The following is a 15,097-nucleotide window of genomic DNA, read 5'->3' as shown; positions in this document are numbered from 1 at the left end:
CTCTTAACTGTGAATGCATCTCCACCTCCAGCACCATCTACATGACTGGCTCTCCCTCTTAATTCACTGAACATCCATCCACAGCCATCTCCCTGAGTTACCTTCTCCTTTTGATAAGACAGCTAACAATTTTAACTTTTTATAAATCCATCATCAAAGTGAACTGACAGTCTCTGTCACTGCATCACTTAGGATAAAAGGGTGTCAGTCTGGACTGAGTCTCCTAAATGGCAACAAAGGACCAAAAGTAGTAAAAGACATTGGATTTATTCTTGTTATGGTAAAACATAATCTACAAGATTAATAAATTGTAGCAAGCAGGTTTTCTCATAATAATACAATGATCTGTAAATATCCAGGCTCATAAACCATCTATTATACAGCCATGTTTATACAGTCATGATTTCAAAACTTAAAGATGAATTAATGGAAAATATTCTTTTTTGATATTTCCACACAGGCTTCTTGCTTAAAAATAAATAAATAAATAAATAAATAAATAAATAAATAAATGAATTTATTTTAAAAAGTTATGTCTCCACAACATAATGCCATATGAAGTCACATAGAAAAGGTGAAACTGAGTTATGCTTGATACCAGAAGCAAATCTGCATTTTTCTGGTTATTTTCACATCACGTTTATTTTACACTGAGATCACAATATATAAATGAAGACACAGAAGCCTATCTACAAGTTCATGTATGCAAGTTATGATAGTGATTAAGACTAACATAACTGAACTGCTCATATTAGTCAAATTAGTATTTCTAGATGATCCTGTACTATGCATGAAGTTTTCACGTTCTTTCTTTTCTCTGATTTCAGGTTTCCAAACTCTGAATAAAACCAGATTTCCAGAAAAGAACATTAAAGCGAGTGATAGCCTTTTAAATGTAGTGTTGCAATGGTAAACTAAGTTCTTGTCTGAAAACATACCAAAGTAAGTCCATTTTTGCACACTAACAGCTGAGTTCAGAAAACCACAAGATTTTGCCAGTGCAGCCTATGCAGTCATAGAATCATAGAATTGTCAGGGTTGGAAGGGACCTGAAGGATCATCTAGTTCCAGCCCCCCCACCATGGACAGGGATTCCACACACTAGATCAGCCTGGCCTTATAAACATCCAGGGATGGGGCTTCTACCACCTCCTTGGGCAATCTGTTCCAGTGTCTCACCACCTTTGTGGTGAAGAACTTCTTCCTAACATCCAATCTGAATCTACCCATTTCTTTTTTTTATTTTTCCAATCCCCTTAGTTCTATCCTACATGACACCCTATAAAGGTCATCAAAATTCATATTTTTAAAACAATTTAAAAATAAAGTTGTAAATTACTTTGGGATAATAGTTCCAAAGCCTTGCACAAACTATTCCCAAGTCTCTCTTTCAGCTGTGCTAATTTCTTCATGAATTTCTCATTGCTGCCTCATAGTCATAGTCATGTCAAAAAGTTGGAAATATTTAAAACACAAATTCTTCTAAATGCCTTGCCAAATTCTGTTTTCACCTTCAGATTTGTTTATAAAGTAAATCAACATAGTTATCATTCTTAGGTGAGTAGACAGTTTGCATTTTTGTCTATTATCTGCCTTTTTATGTACATAAAAGGAGAAATTTTGAAGAAGTAAAATGAGTGCTTGGAAGTATAAACCTGTTTAATGGAAAATTAAACATTTCAGAAGTCAAGATTCCTGTGATATCCAATTATAAACAGAATAATGGTTGGGATTGTTCTTTACTGTTCTCTCCTGGTTTGGAAATAATTTTTTAATTACATTATTTGAAAGGTCCCTAATGGTAAGTTAGAATATTATAAACATTGAATAGGCTGAAACTTTACAAGAAAAAGAAAAAAAAACATGAAATAATTATTTTAAATGTCATATCTTCCTGAATTACTCTATTCTCATTCCCCTATTTCGGGAAGATAATTTCCTGTCAGACTAATGAAAAATGCTAATGAGCATCTCAGCACTGTGACCATCCTCATCATTTGTGGCTCTACTACATGGGGAGATCAAGATCTCTTTTTCTTAGAATGAGTTTACATGTGCAGAGTCAACCTGGTAATCCAGAAAGTTAGCCTAGTCTGGTTTTTAAACTGATGCTCATGATATCTCTGTGATTACTCACAATTATACTGGAAGATATTCAGCTAGATTTGATAGAAACCTCTGTTTTAAAGCTGTATAAAAGAAGTGCACTACATTCCTACATTCACCCTGGTCCGTGACCCCAGCCAGGTGCATCCTTCTCACCACCAGAGACAATTTAAAAATCTACCTTTACAAGCTGTAAAATCTGCCTATTACTTATATATGCAAGACAGAATATTGCCTCTGCTAACTCCTTATGTTTTCTTGATGGAGCCATTGCAGTGGATGAGTTACGTTTTTCATCAATGGCTTTCTTAGATGGGTAAGACACATGCTAACCTAAGACAAGACAGGTGCTGTGTGAGAACTACAGGAACTCATGCTTTGGGAAAGCAGAAAGTAGTATTCTTAGGTGATTTAAGCCTATGGCTTTCAAGAAAAGGGTAATGCAGCGGAGGAGTAAAAGTAAATCTCTCCCATCAAACTGAGAGCTGCAATGTGTGTGAAATAAGGGTGACACTTATCTTTTGCTACAGTTCTGTTTCCTACCAGTTTGAAAATCACAGCTAATCTGTGTGGTGGGCCAGTGATTTCTTTTCACCATATCCATTTATAGTGTTTCTTCTTCACTCATTGGCCTTGTTTCAAAAAAGTGAAGAACACTGCATAACAGAGGTTTTTTTATGCCTGCTAGATCTGATTAAACATATTTCCAATACAATGTTTCACAATTCCAGGACCACAAATACTTGTACATATAATTTACTTCTTCAATCTGCCTCCAGAACAAATTAATTCCACCCCAGAAAGAATTATATTTTGATTCCTGACTTTTCAGAGAAAAATAAGATTAGCCCACCAGGGAAAAATTAATTCAGCCTCAGATCCCCACAGAATTCAGTTTCTCTGGTGCTTATTTGCCTCTCCATTTTGTAAGATGTGCAAAAAATTCATTGTCTCGTGTCTTCTTTTGAAATTTCTCTTGACCCTTCTTCATTCCTTTCTCCTTTGGAAGAATTAACTACCTCAAAGCCAGGTGACAGTCTAGTGATAGTACAATCACTGCTCATAGCTCCTATTTGTTCAGAAATCATAGAAGTTCCACTCTTCCTTTCTTAACTTCTCTGAAAAGCAACTGTCTATGCCTGCTCTGTTGCTGCTCTTAGGCTACTATCTGAAAAATAGTCTCCTCTTGATTGTCCTTAAGAGGAAATGGACTTTCCTGAGAATGATCTTCCAAACCAAAAAAAGGATACTTTAATTCCAACAGTAATCCTTAGAGATGAAAATGTTAATTGCTAAATACGTATCAATTCCCACTTAACATTTCCTCTTCAAAAGTCTACAATCAAAGACAGTGTTAAATCAGTTATTGATTAAATGGGAACAAAGTAATGGGAAAATTGTAAGAAAAAGCTTAAGATACATACACAGTACTGGCTTTCCTATGGTATTTTCCCTACAAAGTGTTACCCGCTGTGGAAAAAAACAGGCTATACAACAACAGAAATAAACAAACACTTCAAAGTAAACATTACAATATAGAACTCAACAATTTAAACCTCATTAATGAACTCTCTTAAATTAGGAAGTTCAGTAGTCTAAAATATAAAAGTGCAACAGCTCATAGTCATCAAAAGCTTTTGTTTTAGCTGTTGAAAGCACCAGAGCAAATGACACTTTTCACTAGTCCATTCTTAAAACCAGTCAGGATTTCCCTTATCACTTCTATAGCAATCTACGTTACCATTGGTGGGATGGCTCTAAACATTCTCCTAACTTCCTCTCACAATCTGGTCATTGCCAAGTTACCTACATTATAAAGCATGCTACGATATAACAGCGATTCATTTAATCTGAATCAGGTTTTGTCTTGCCAAAATTTCTACCATGCATTTAGTCACCTATTTCTAATATGAACAAGGGGATGAATACTAACATTTGGACAGCTGTTCAAATGTATCTGAACTTTAAATTACAAACAGTAAGTGCAAAAAAAAATGTTCCTTTTCTTATGCATTTCTGATGTATTTGGTTCTGCCACTTTTTAATCTCTTTATTGAATAAATGTGTATCATTGTGTAGAAGGCTCAGGGGAGTCTTTATTGTTCTCTACAACTACCTGAAGGGAGGTTGTAGACAGGTAGGGGTTGGTCTCTTCTCCCAGGCAACCAGCACCAGAACAAGAGGACACAGTCTCAAGATGTGGCAGGGGAGCTTTAGGCTGGAGGTTAGGAAGAAGTTCTTTACAGAGAGAGTGATTGCCCATTGGAATGGGCTGCCCGGGGAGGTGGTGGAGTCACCATCATTGGAGGTGCTCAGGAAGAGACTTGACAGGATACTTGGTTGCATGGTTTGGTTGATTAGGTGGTGTTGGATGATAGGTTGGACGTGATGATCTCAAAGGTCTCTTCCAACCTGGTCTGGTCTATTCTATTCTATTCTATTCTATTCATCTGTCTGAAAATTGGACTCTGCCTGCTCCTTAATTCCTGATTTCTTAATTTACAAAATGTGGCCTACTGTCCAAATTTTCTTGACATAGTGTTTTACTTTTTTTTTCCCAGAAGTGCCGTGGTTCTCAAAAGTAGTGTAATTTCTTAGCCAGATTTTCTAAGAACATTTTAGAGCAATCATAGTCTTCTGGATACACCTCAAAAATGCATTTACTTTAGCTTCAAACAAATTCTTTTTTCATAGTTTATCAGTTTAGGAGCTGGTGCTCCTGTCCTATCAATCCTCCTCCCAGAGCCCAGGTTTTTTTATTATTACTTTTTAGAACCACTGCCTTTCTCATTCCAATTTGAAAGTTAGCTCTTCTAAGATACTGTCACTTATAAAAAAATCTATTGATGGTTTAAACCAACTTGAAATTATACAATAGTTTTGGCTATTTACCCATCACCGTAGCCATTAAAGCCACACGGGATGAGGCAGAAGTAATCATGTAGGCAGAAAACACCTTCAGTAACATCACCAACAAGATGGGCATGGCTATCAAGTCTATGTAGCTTTACAGAGCCTGCATCAAACTTTGCCATTAGAGCAAGGGGCAATCAAGAAACAGACTGTGATTTAATGGTCTTCTTGTGGTGCTGTGTCTTTAAATTCCAGCCTTTTCTTAGAGCAAGGAGCATAGGATGACTACTTCTCTTCCCTGCCCACCTTCCTCCTACACTATGGGAAAAAATTGTCACTCATTAAATTAATATGCTACATTAATTTACAATTAAGCACTAGCAATAATGATATATAATGTACATTCATTGCAGTTCCTGTGCACAATTCAACACAACCCTGGCAACGTTTCTCATACATCAGCTAATTCCCTACACACAGTATAAAGATAACAATAATTTGGACACATTTGAAGGCCACTACAAATACAGGGAGAAACCAGTCTTCTTGGTGGGGGGGGAGGAAGCTTCTAAGGAACTAAAATCTAAGGTGCTGCCTCTTTGTATTCTGATTTGGTATCTCTTCTACAGACAATACTCAAAAAGATGCACACACCAGTTATACCAATGGAAAACCAAATACTCAGTTAAGTACACACTACATTGATGCCACAGGATAAAGAGAGTAAATGGAACCCCCAAATGAGAAAAAAAACCCAAAAAACCAAAATTACCATCAATGTATTATCATAGTATGAGGATTCATTTGCTGTCCCTACAGCTCTGACTGAAAATCCTTGATCCAAAATTGCACGAGACCACAGAAAATGTGCAGAACAAAGAGGCAGTTTTGAAGCATTAATATTTCTTAAACCCATTAAGAGCCCTAAATGAAAGACATTACACAGCAAGGACATTTTTTTTTTTTTTTTTATTATCCAACTGCCATTGATCTGGAAATCTCAAAAGATCATTGGGTCTCTTGCCAAGGCAGAGATAGAATAGAATAGAATAGAATAGAATAGAATAGAATAGAATAGAATAGAATAGAATAGAATAGAATAGAATAGAATAGAATAGAATAGAATAGAATAGAATAGAATAGAATAGAATAGAATAGAATAGACCAGACCAGACCAGGTTGGAAGAGACCTTCAAGATCATCGCGTCCAACCTATCATCCAACACCACCCAACCAACTAAACCATGCAACCAAGCACCCTGTCAAGTCTGCTCCTGAACACCTCCAGTGATGGCAATTCCACCACCTCTCTGGGCAGCCCGTTCCAATGGGCAATCACTCTCTCTGTGTAAAACTTCCTCCTGACCTCCAGCCTGAACCTCCCCTGGCGCAGCCTGAGACTGTGTCCTCTTGTTCTGGTGCTGGCTGCCTGGGAGAAAAGACCAACATCTGCCTGTCTACAACCCCCCTTCAGGTAGTTGCAGAGAGCAATAAGGTCACCCCTGAGTCTCCTCTTCTCCAGGCTAAGCAGCCCCAGCTCCCTCTCCTGTGATACTCTCATCCTTTCACTTCAATTCTCAGTCAAGACTAGGAAGACCTAAGTCATAAAACACATCGCCAAGAAGAGTTAGCTTCAGTATAAACTGAGAGATTCTTATGTTAACAGAAATCCTAGCAAAACACCTCTAAATATATGCAGCTGGTCAAGAAAAATTTGTTTCCTAAAGTATATGTTACATGGCTTTATTCAATCCCATTTCAAATGTCAGAGCTATGAAGCTCCCACTGCTTTCTAAGGGAAAACTGATTTGTTTATTGTTTGAATTAATTTCACCATCTCCAGTTATAGCAAACATGTTCAAGATGCTGTTCATAATAAAAATATGGAATATCCTCAGTAATTTATGCTTATGTTAGCATTAAAATAGCCAGTGTATATCCAAGCTACAAGTTGAAATACATCTTATCATATAGCAGACTCCTCTTTTGATATTAAGGAAGGCAGAACTTTCTAAGTATTTGGCAGCTGGTTTCTGATGCAATTACAAAATGTTATCAAAATTGCTGTGCATTAGTAATCAGTTCAACATGATTCATAAACTTGCCTTTTTCACACAGTTCTATTTGTGAATGAATTGTTCAATTATTTCCAAGAATTACTGGGCAGCAAATACCAGAAGTTACACTTATTTCTCAGTATTTTTATAATTTCACTTTTCCTCATGAATTCAGAACTTACAAAAAACCTTGAAAATTAGTGAGCAATATATGTTATTATTGCACTTCCCATCTTGAAATATAATACTAATCCAAATCTTGTGTAAAGGATTGGTGATATTGACGGGTTATTTAGGATAGGTACTTAACCTATTTTTTTTACATTATTGGGACGGTAAGTCAAGTAAAAGTACAGATCCACTGTAAATGTAACTTTGCTAAGCAGATGTTTACAAGTACTTTTTAAGTTCTGCACAGCTCTCAAAATCCAGTATCTAAGAGTAGCTATAAATGTTGGCTGTAGGCAAAACATGGGCAAATACAAATATGTATATAAAGTTGGGATAATTTTATATTTTCTTCTCTTTTATATTCTTTTGGTGGGAATCAGTTGACTAGACTGTTGATTCAGTTATCTCAGTGTAAGATTTATGCCCAGTAACACCCTTTAAACTACATGGATGGAAAAGTAGAGTTAATCCTAAAGTTAAAATGAGAGTTAATCCTAAAGTTAATAATTGAGGCTAAATCTTCACAATTCATATGTAAGAACACTTTCACTGGAGAATATTTTCCAAAGTCATAAGGAAAATGAAAACACATTAAAAAAACAGCTCTTTAATGCACTACGATAGCATCTGTATTTACTGTACATGATATGATCTTTATGGCATAAGGAGATTGTCTTTCTGTTTCAGCTGCCTAAATTATTATGCTGGTCTCGACCTTGAAAACGTTTCCTGAGCATTTACTGTAGTATTACAGAGATCTCTTGCCAGAAGAGTCACTGCAGAGCCATGGACTCTTAGGGGGCTTTCCATATTAGGGGTTTTCTTGCTCTGAATTTAGCATGCCAATAGTAGTTAGTTGCTGTTCCGTATTTAGAACTGATTTGCAGGAATGGATTTCAGTGAGGAATATTGAAACTTCTTGTATTTCATTGAGTTAAGTTCACTCCCACAAGACAGTTTAGGGAAACATCTGTCAAGAAAGTTCTTGCAAACTATCCAGTACTACACTAGCTAGAGCAGATTTCTACAGCAGATGCCTGAACACACCAGGAAACACGAACTTACCCACAGTTCTAATGGCCCCAAAAGATTTTGAAGATTTTCCTTTTCTTTCATTTTTATTTTTTAAGTTACAGTTTACAGATGTTTAAAGAGAAATATATTAAACTATTATCTTAAATAAAAAGGCAGCACTTGAAGAAAATATCAATTAATTGTCAGTCATAAGCTTTCTGTGAAGTAACTTCTTATCTCTATTGACGTGCAAAATGTTTAGTCTATTCTGCGATATAAACTGCACAGCAAATCCACACAGCACATTCAAATTTAAGGTTAACAGTTAACTCCCATAGTAACCTTTTAATATCCAGATTGTCTTTCTGTACCAGAACTGTAACACTACTGAATGCTTTCTCCACATATAACATTATTAGGACACAGTCCCGGCATGACTACCTGTCTGAACTTACTCTCAAGTTCACCAACTGTTACTGTACTCGTATAATATATGACCTCAGTTAATGGCCATACAATAAATAAGAATCCTGTTGCTCTGGTAAGGAACATCTATAATATTTTATTTATCTTATTAACACGTGGTTACAATATCCTATTGAAGTCACCTAGTAAGAGCTGGAGTTTTGTTAAAGATGTCACCAGCCATAAACAGAAGTGTGAACTACTGAAGGTTTATTTAGTCTTACAGCCACTGCTTCCTTATTCACAGCAGACTGAGAAACTATTTCCCACCCAAAGTCACTTGGTCTGAAGCTAGGCTATTGGAAAGAAAGGGCTCTCCTGTGGTAAAAAGCACAAGTAAACTGGATCTAACCCTGATCTGCAAAAATAATTTTATAATTTAATTGAAAATATAAAATAATCAAAAACATGTTTCATAGGCCAAACTAACATAAGGAGGAATCAGTGAAGAACCACTTCACAAAAACTCCAACTTGTTACTCTTTAAACTTGAACCCATCCTATCAGAGTCTTACAGACTAGTTATACTTTAAGCACTTGGCTGCATGTCCCAGCAAGCAAACTACTTTACTGAAAGGTGCATCATTTCAAGGATTAAAATTCTGCCATCCAGAAATAATCAGCTAAACCAACCAAGAATCATGTTGCACTTTCAAACAATTTTATAATTCCAGAATACACTGAGGGACTGCAGAGCTGTAGGAAAACAAAACAGACACACACAAAAGTTTTCAAGAGCTATGCTGCTCCTCTTTCATAATAAAGACAAACCCACATAAAACTTTAGGGAATGCAGATGACAGAGTAGGGAAGAAAAACAACTCCCATAAATTCTCATTACAAGTGAAAAAAAGGACCATTCTGAGCACATAATCACTGGGCTCTGCAATATTACACTCTTTCTCATAAACAGTTTTTTGTGTGTTTGCATATGAACTTTAAGTTCATATAGGCTGCAGAAAGTAAAGTTCATGACATTTTCAGTTCAAAGTAACAGCATGACTTACCTAAAGATTGGTCTTTGGAGATGCTTTTTCTTGATTGTAACACAATCATCCATTTAAAGTGGAGCAAAAGACTTCTTCCAGCAAGTAAATCCAAAAAGACCAGGGAGTAATCAGGAAACTTGTTCTTAGCTACTGTGTTGCAGAGAACACACAGAATGATATTTTGGTGCTGGGGGAAGCCTCCCTCCCTCTTTCTGACAGTGGAGCAGAAAAGGGCCATAGAGGCCACATAAGCCAGGCACGGTTGTGCAGTACCAAACCAGTCTGTGCAAAACTGGAGTCAAGTTGATCGAAGCACGGAATTGTACTGGATTCCTTTCAACTGTGCAAGAAAAAAGGGGAGCTTTGCCAAGTGCTACCCAGGTAAAAATTTGTCAGATTATTCCAGCCATGAGAGCACTTCTTACACATGCTGGTCAAAGTCTTAAATGCAGAGTCACTCTCTCTCTCTCTCTCTCTTTAAAACACACTGTTCTGAGGCTCAACTTTTTTTTCTTCAAAATAAAAGTTGTGCAGCTGTTTCAGCATTCCCATGTGAGTACCTTCAGAAAGTTTGTTCTGGTAAAAGAACTGTATACAAATTAATGAAGATGGATGGATCTGGTCTGTGGGGCTGGCTCTACTTCAAGAGATTGTAATTATTTTACAATCTGGCTTTTATTCACTCTGGATGATGTGTGGATATAACTATGCAAATTAAAGCACTGCTCATAATTTTTAGCATTCATAACCTAATAACCTAGAGTTGGCTGAAGCAGAATATGGTGTTTGCAGCTGGTAGGTCCATAACTACATAAAACAAACTGACGCTGCATAAGTGCAGAAAGCAGAAATGACCAAGTTCAGATAGTGACAGTAGCAAACTGTTACTGTTTGCAAGATAAGATTTCAACAGAGATCCAAACTGAGAAGCTTGCTCTGACATCACGCTGACATAAATCAGGAAGAATTCAACCGCAGTGAACACAGGCTGTAAACAAAGCTATAAAGCAGAAGCGGCTGACCGTGGTTCTCAGTGAGCTGAAGTCATAAGTGGTTCAGGTGAGATGTCATTTCCTGGGCACGTAAAAAGGCCCACAATAAAGCTGTGCTGGCACAGGGCTTAATGGGAAACGTGGAGCCAGGCGAGAGGAGCAGTAAACCAGCAGCAAGCCATCATCATGTGTAGCTGTACATCCCAGCTGCACTGTACCCTGGAACCGTGTGCCCCCTTCCTGTTGAGGAAGGAAAGGACCTGATGCAGCTGTTTCTTCCCTAGGACCCAGCCCTTGAGCTTTCCTGTGGCTTAACTCTTGAAAAGCACTCGGTATGTGCTAGTTGAAGTTATTGACATGTGATAAGTAGGATCAGGTTGGGCATCTTTTGCAACTGCATTATTGGTTGGAGGGAGAGGAGAAGAGTGGACTTACATGGTTAAGTGCACAACACCAGCATTATCAGACTGAGTTTGAGGGACACTGTAAATTCACAGAAGAGGCAAGATAAGTAACACTGTCTTTGGCTGTATATGACTGGAAAATTTCATACCACATTATTCACAAATTATTACTAAATTTATGCAATTTACATTAAATAATACTATATAAAACAAGGAGAGATAATGAACATTCCAGCAATATGTATTTTCACAAATAAAAAAAAAATAGCAGTTCAGTGGTAAAATCTCTTTCCAGAGTTAATACATATTGCTTATACAACAGAGTGATAGTGTCAAATTTGGTTAGCCTGAAAGGACCCAGAAACTGTGTCCAGTACTGTGTCCAGTTCTGGGTCCCTCAGTTTAGGAAGGATGTTGACTTGCTGGAGCGTGTCCAGAGAAGGGCAACAAAGTTGGTGAGGGGTTTGGAGCACAAGCCCTGTGAGGAGAGGCTGAGGGAGCTGGGGTTGCTTAGCCTGGAGAGGAAGAGACTCGGGGGTGACCTTATTGCTCTCTACAACTACCTGAAGGGAGGTTATAGACAGGCGGAGATTGGTCTCTTCTCCCAGGCAGCCAGCACCAGAACAAGAGGACACAGTCTCAGGCTGCACCAAGGGAGGTTTAGGCTGGGTGTTAGGAAGAAGTTCTACACAGAGCGATTACCCATTGGAATGGGCTGCCCGGGGAGGTGGTGGAGTCACCATCACTGGGGGTATTCAAGAGGAGACTTGATAGGGTGCTTGGTTGCATGGTTTAGTTGATTAGGTGGGGTGGGTTGGATTAGTTAATAGGTTGGACGCGATGATCTTGAAGGTCTCTTCCAACCTGGTTTATTCTATTCTATTCTAAACTGATCCCCATGCTATATAACACTACTTTCTTGAAACAGCCATGGACTAATTATCTAAAGGAAAAATTTCAGGCAGCCATGAGCAGTTATTTCATGTTAGTTCAGTTTCACCTTGGACCAGTTCACTTTTACTCCTTTGAGGAGTAGTGAGAAATACATCTGGCAAGATCGTCAAGGATCTGAAGATCTTTCTTCAACAATAAACAGTGTTCACAGTGTTGTCATATTTCTAAATTCTTTCATATAGTCATAATCATCCTTATTCTTGACTGCAAGTTTCCCATTTTTCTTCATGTATTTTTCATAAAATTATTAAGGTTGGAAAAGACCTCAAACTTCATCAGGTCCAACCATCAACTCAACACCACCATGCCCACTAAACCATCCTGAAGTGCCATGTCTACAAGGTTTATGGACACCTCTCAGAATGGTGACTCTACCACTTTTTTGGGCAGCGTGTACCAATGTTTGACCGTTCTTTCAGTAAAGACATTTTTCCTAATATCCAATCTAAACCAGCACCCCAAGGTCCTTTTCTTCCAGGCAGCGCTCTGCCCCAAGCCTGTACCATTGCATGGGGTTGTTGCAACCAAAGCACAGGGCTCAGCGCTTGGCCTTCTTGAACCTCATACAGCTGGTTTTGGCATGGTGGATCCAGCCTGTCCAGATTCCTTTACAGAGCCTTCCTACCTCTGATCAAATCAACACTCCCACTTAATTTGGTGTAACTTGCAAATTTACTCAATCCCCTCATCCAGAACATTGATAAATATATTAAACAAGATGGACCCCAAAACTGAGGCCTGGGAAACACTGCTTGTGACCAACCTTCAAATGGATTCTATTCTGTTCACCACAACAAACATTCCTGCTCTGAGTTTCAGTATTTCTAAATACTTTGCTGCTTTTTTAAGTGTGTCTACTCATTGCCTATACAGATAGCTGAAAAATCACAAGGAAAGCTCCCTTTTATTTCTGTTTCACATTATGTGTGTAGGACTGATATACTTCTATTACTCAGAGGGACTATCTGTAGCTCAGGGTAAAAATCCTGATATCTTCTAAGAGTTTCAAGAAAGAAAGAAAAAAATCTCCAAACTCCCAATATAATGAGACCTATAGAGCAAATACATTTGCTTTCCACTGAACTTCCCTACCTTTTATCTAGAAGTATTATCAGCTCTGAAAGTAGTATGCAGCTTAAAAGTAAATTTTTCTGGGCCTAGTCCAATGCTAATTGTTGCTCATGGTGCTTCCATTCAAACATGGCACTGTAAAAAGTACTAATTGGGTAAGCTGAAATTCCTGCAGTGTAATTACTTTAATTACAAGGAGTTTCAAGATGTTTAAAAAAAAAATAAAAAGAAGACGACAACAGGGAAAGAAAATATTAATATATAATAGTAATAAAATCACTTTAACTGCATTATTTTTCATCTTCCAAAGAGGCTTTTTGGGTAATTTTTCATTCAACACAGTAACAAGCCACTGCTACTGTTTATTCTTTTTGTTTTAATGCCACATATTCCTTATTGATCTGTAGCTCTTTGCCAGAAGTCTATTAATGAAATTATTTTTCCCACTTTATTTTCAAAGCTATGGGCAACTAAGATCTTAAATTTAAGAACCAGCGATCTGTATGTGTAAGACAGGCGCTTCTTTCTGCTTTCTAGGTAAAAAAATCTACTGACTAATGGAGATACGTGTAGGCATTGCTGGTCAGGGTTAAGGGCTCATCTACCTCTGCAGAAAGGTGAAAGGACCAGCAGAAAGAGAAGACAAAGATACTACAAATGCATGATCACCCTTTTATGTGAAAACCGAAACTATCTTTATGAAACTGCCTGAATATAAGAGAAATAATTGGTGAAGTGTACCAAAAGAGTAGTAATTCTGTTCAAGTAGAGAAATAATTTATTTAAGAAGCTTGCTGACCCAGGGTCAGCACTATTCAATGAAACCTTCAACGGTTTGGATGGACACAGGCATAATACTTGGTCCAGCACCAACACTATTAATCTTGTAAGCTTTTCTGAATGTCCTCAAAAAAATGCAGAAATGTTCAGGAAGGAAAAAAGAGGTATTATAAAAAATACCAGGTCCTGCATACACACAGGACTAATCTGCTGGACAAGGAGCTTTTGGCTAGGTTGCACTTCAGAAAATGCATGGAAAATAGAATTGCATCATAAACTAAACATACTATCACAATCTCATAAAAACCAACCACCCTGGGACATATAAAGGGGAGTATCCTTCAAAAGAGCAGCTTCCCATTTGCTCTGTGCTCCTAAGGCTCACCTGAAGCATTCTTTTCTGATTTGGGGCAGCAGGGTCAGTAGAAACATAAGAAAACAAAAAGGCAGGAAACATCTGATATGAGGAAAGGCAGAGAGTTACACATAATGTAGCTTTTAAAAAGAAAAGAAAAGAGAACTCAAAGCAGACTGTCCTGTGTTTGGCTAGTATAGGGTTCATATTCTTCACAAGAAGTTGGAATGGGCCACCCCCAGGATAACCAGCTGAATCAGACAGTAGGCTATTCCATACCATACTGATGCCTGCTACATAAACTGACACTGGCAGGTGAGGAGTTTGTGAGGCACAAGGTTTTGGTACACTGTCATCAAGTGATCATGTCACATTTTATATTACTTGTTTTGCATACTACTTCTTCACTATTCAATGAACAACTGGAATAACACTATTAATTCTATGCTCTTAAGTTCTCCCTGTCTCAAACCACACAGGTTTTACCTTTCACTTGCAAAGCCTCATTTCCATCCTACAGGGCTGGGGGGAAGTTGAGTGAGCAGCCACATGGGGCTCATCTGCAGCTGGGCCTAAAACAGTGACACAAACATAATTTAAAATCTTCCAGATTATAAACATAGCTGTGTAAGTTTATGGAAACAAACTATTCTCCTTATCCTTGTGGTCAGGAAGTAATGGGCTGTAAAATAGCTCATAGGGCCATAAGTTGTGGTAATAAAGATTCAATGGTGAAAAGAATGCTTTTAAAGGGAGAAAAACGTGCACATTAATTTCTGCAGGAATCTGTTCGCAGAATGACAGTGAGTAGGCTTTTCAGAGCAAATTTTTAACAAGCTATATAAATGCCTTTCAGAAACCATTAGCCTTGCCTTGGAGGAGGAAA

General features: G+C 37.8%; 1 protein-coding gene across 3 annotated transcripts in view; it reads right to left on the bottom strand.

The window, feature by feature from the left end:
- PDE1A (phosphodiesterase 1A) overlaps positions 1–15,097 on the bottom strand; it is a 219,209-nt gene that overhangs the window by 102,514 nt on the left and 101,598 nt on the right. The window contains exon 1 of one of the 3 annotated variants that reach the window (XM_068138425.1): positions 9,674–9,831. The exons of the other annotated variants lie outside the window; for them this stretch is intronic. Within the exon in view, the coding sequence (XP_067994526.1) occupies positions 9,674–9,726 (53 nt within the window). The 5' untranslated portion in view covers positions 9,727–9,831. Of the gene's footprint in view, positions 1–9,673; positions 9,832–15,097 lie in introns of those variants that run through there. 3 annotated transcript variants of the gene reach the window in all.

Source organism: Melanerpes formicivorus, unplaced genomic scaffold, assembly GCF_026170545.1.
Source record: "Melanerpes formicivorus ecotype bairdi unplaced genomic scaffold, bMelFor1.0.p_v2 SCAF_5, whole genome shotgun sequence".
Lineage (NCBI taxonomy): Eukaryota > Metazoa > Chordata > Aves > Piciformes > Picidae > Melanerpes > Melanerpes formicivorus.
Note: the sequence above shows the minus strand (reverse complement) of the source record. Positions and strands in the feature narration are given on the sequence as shown.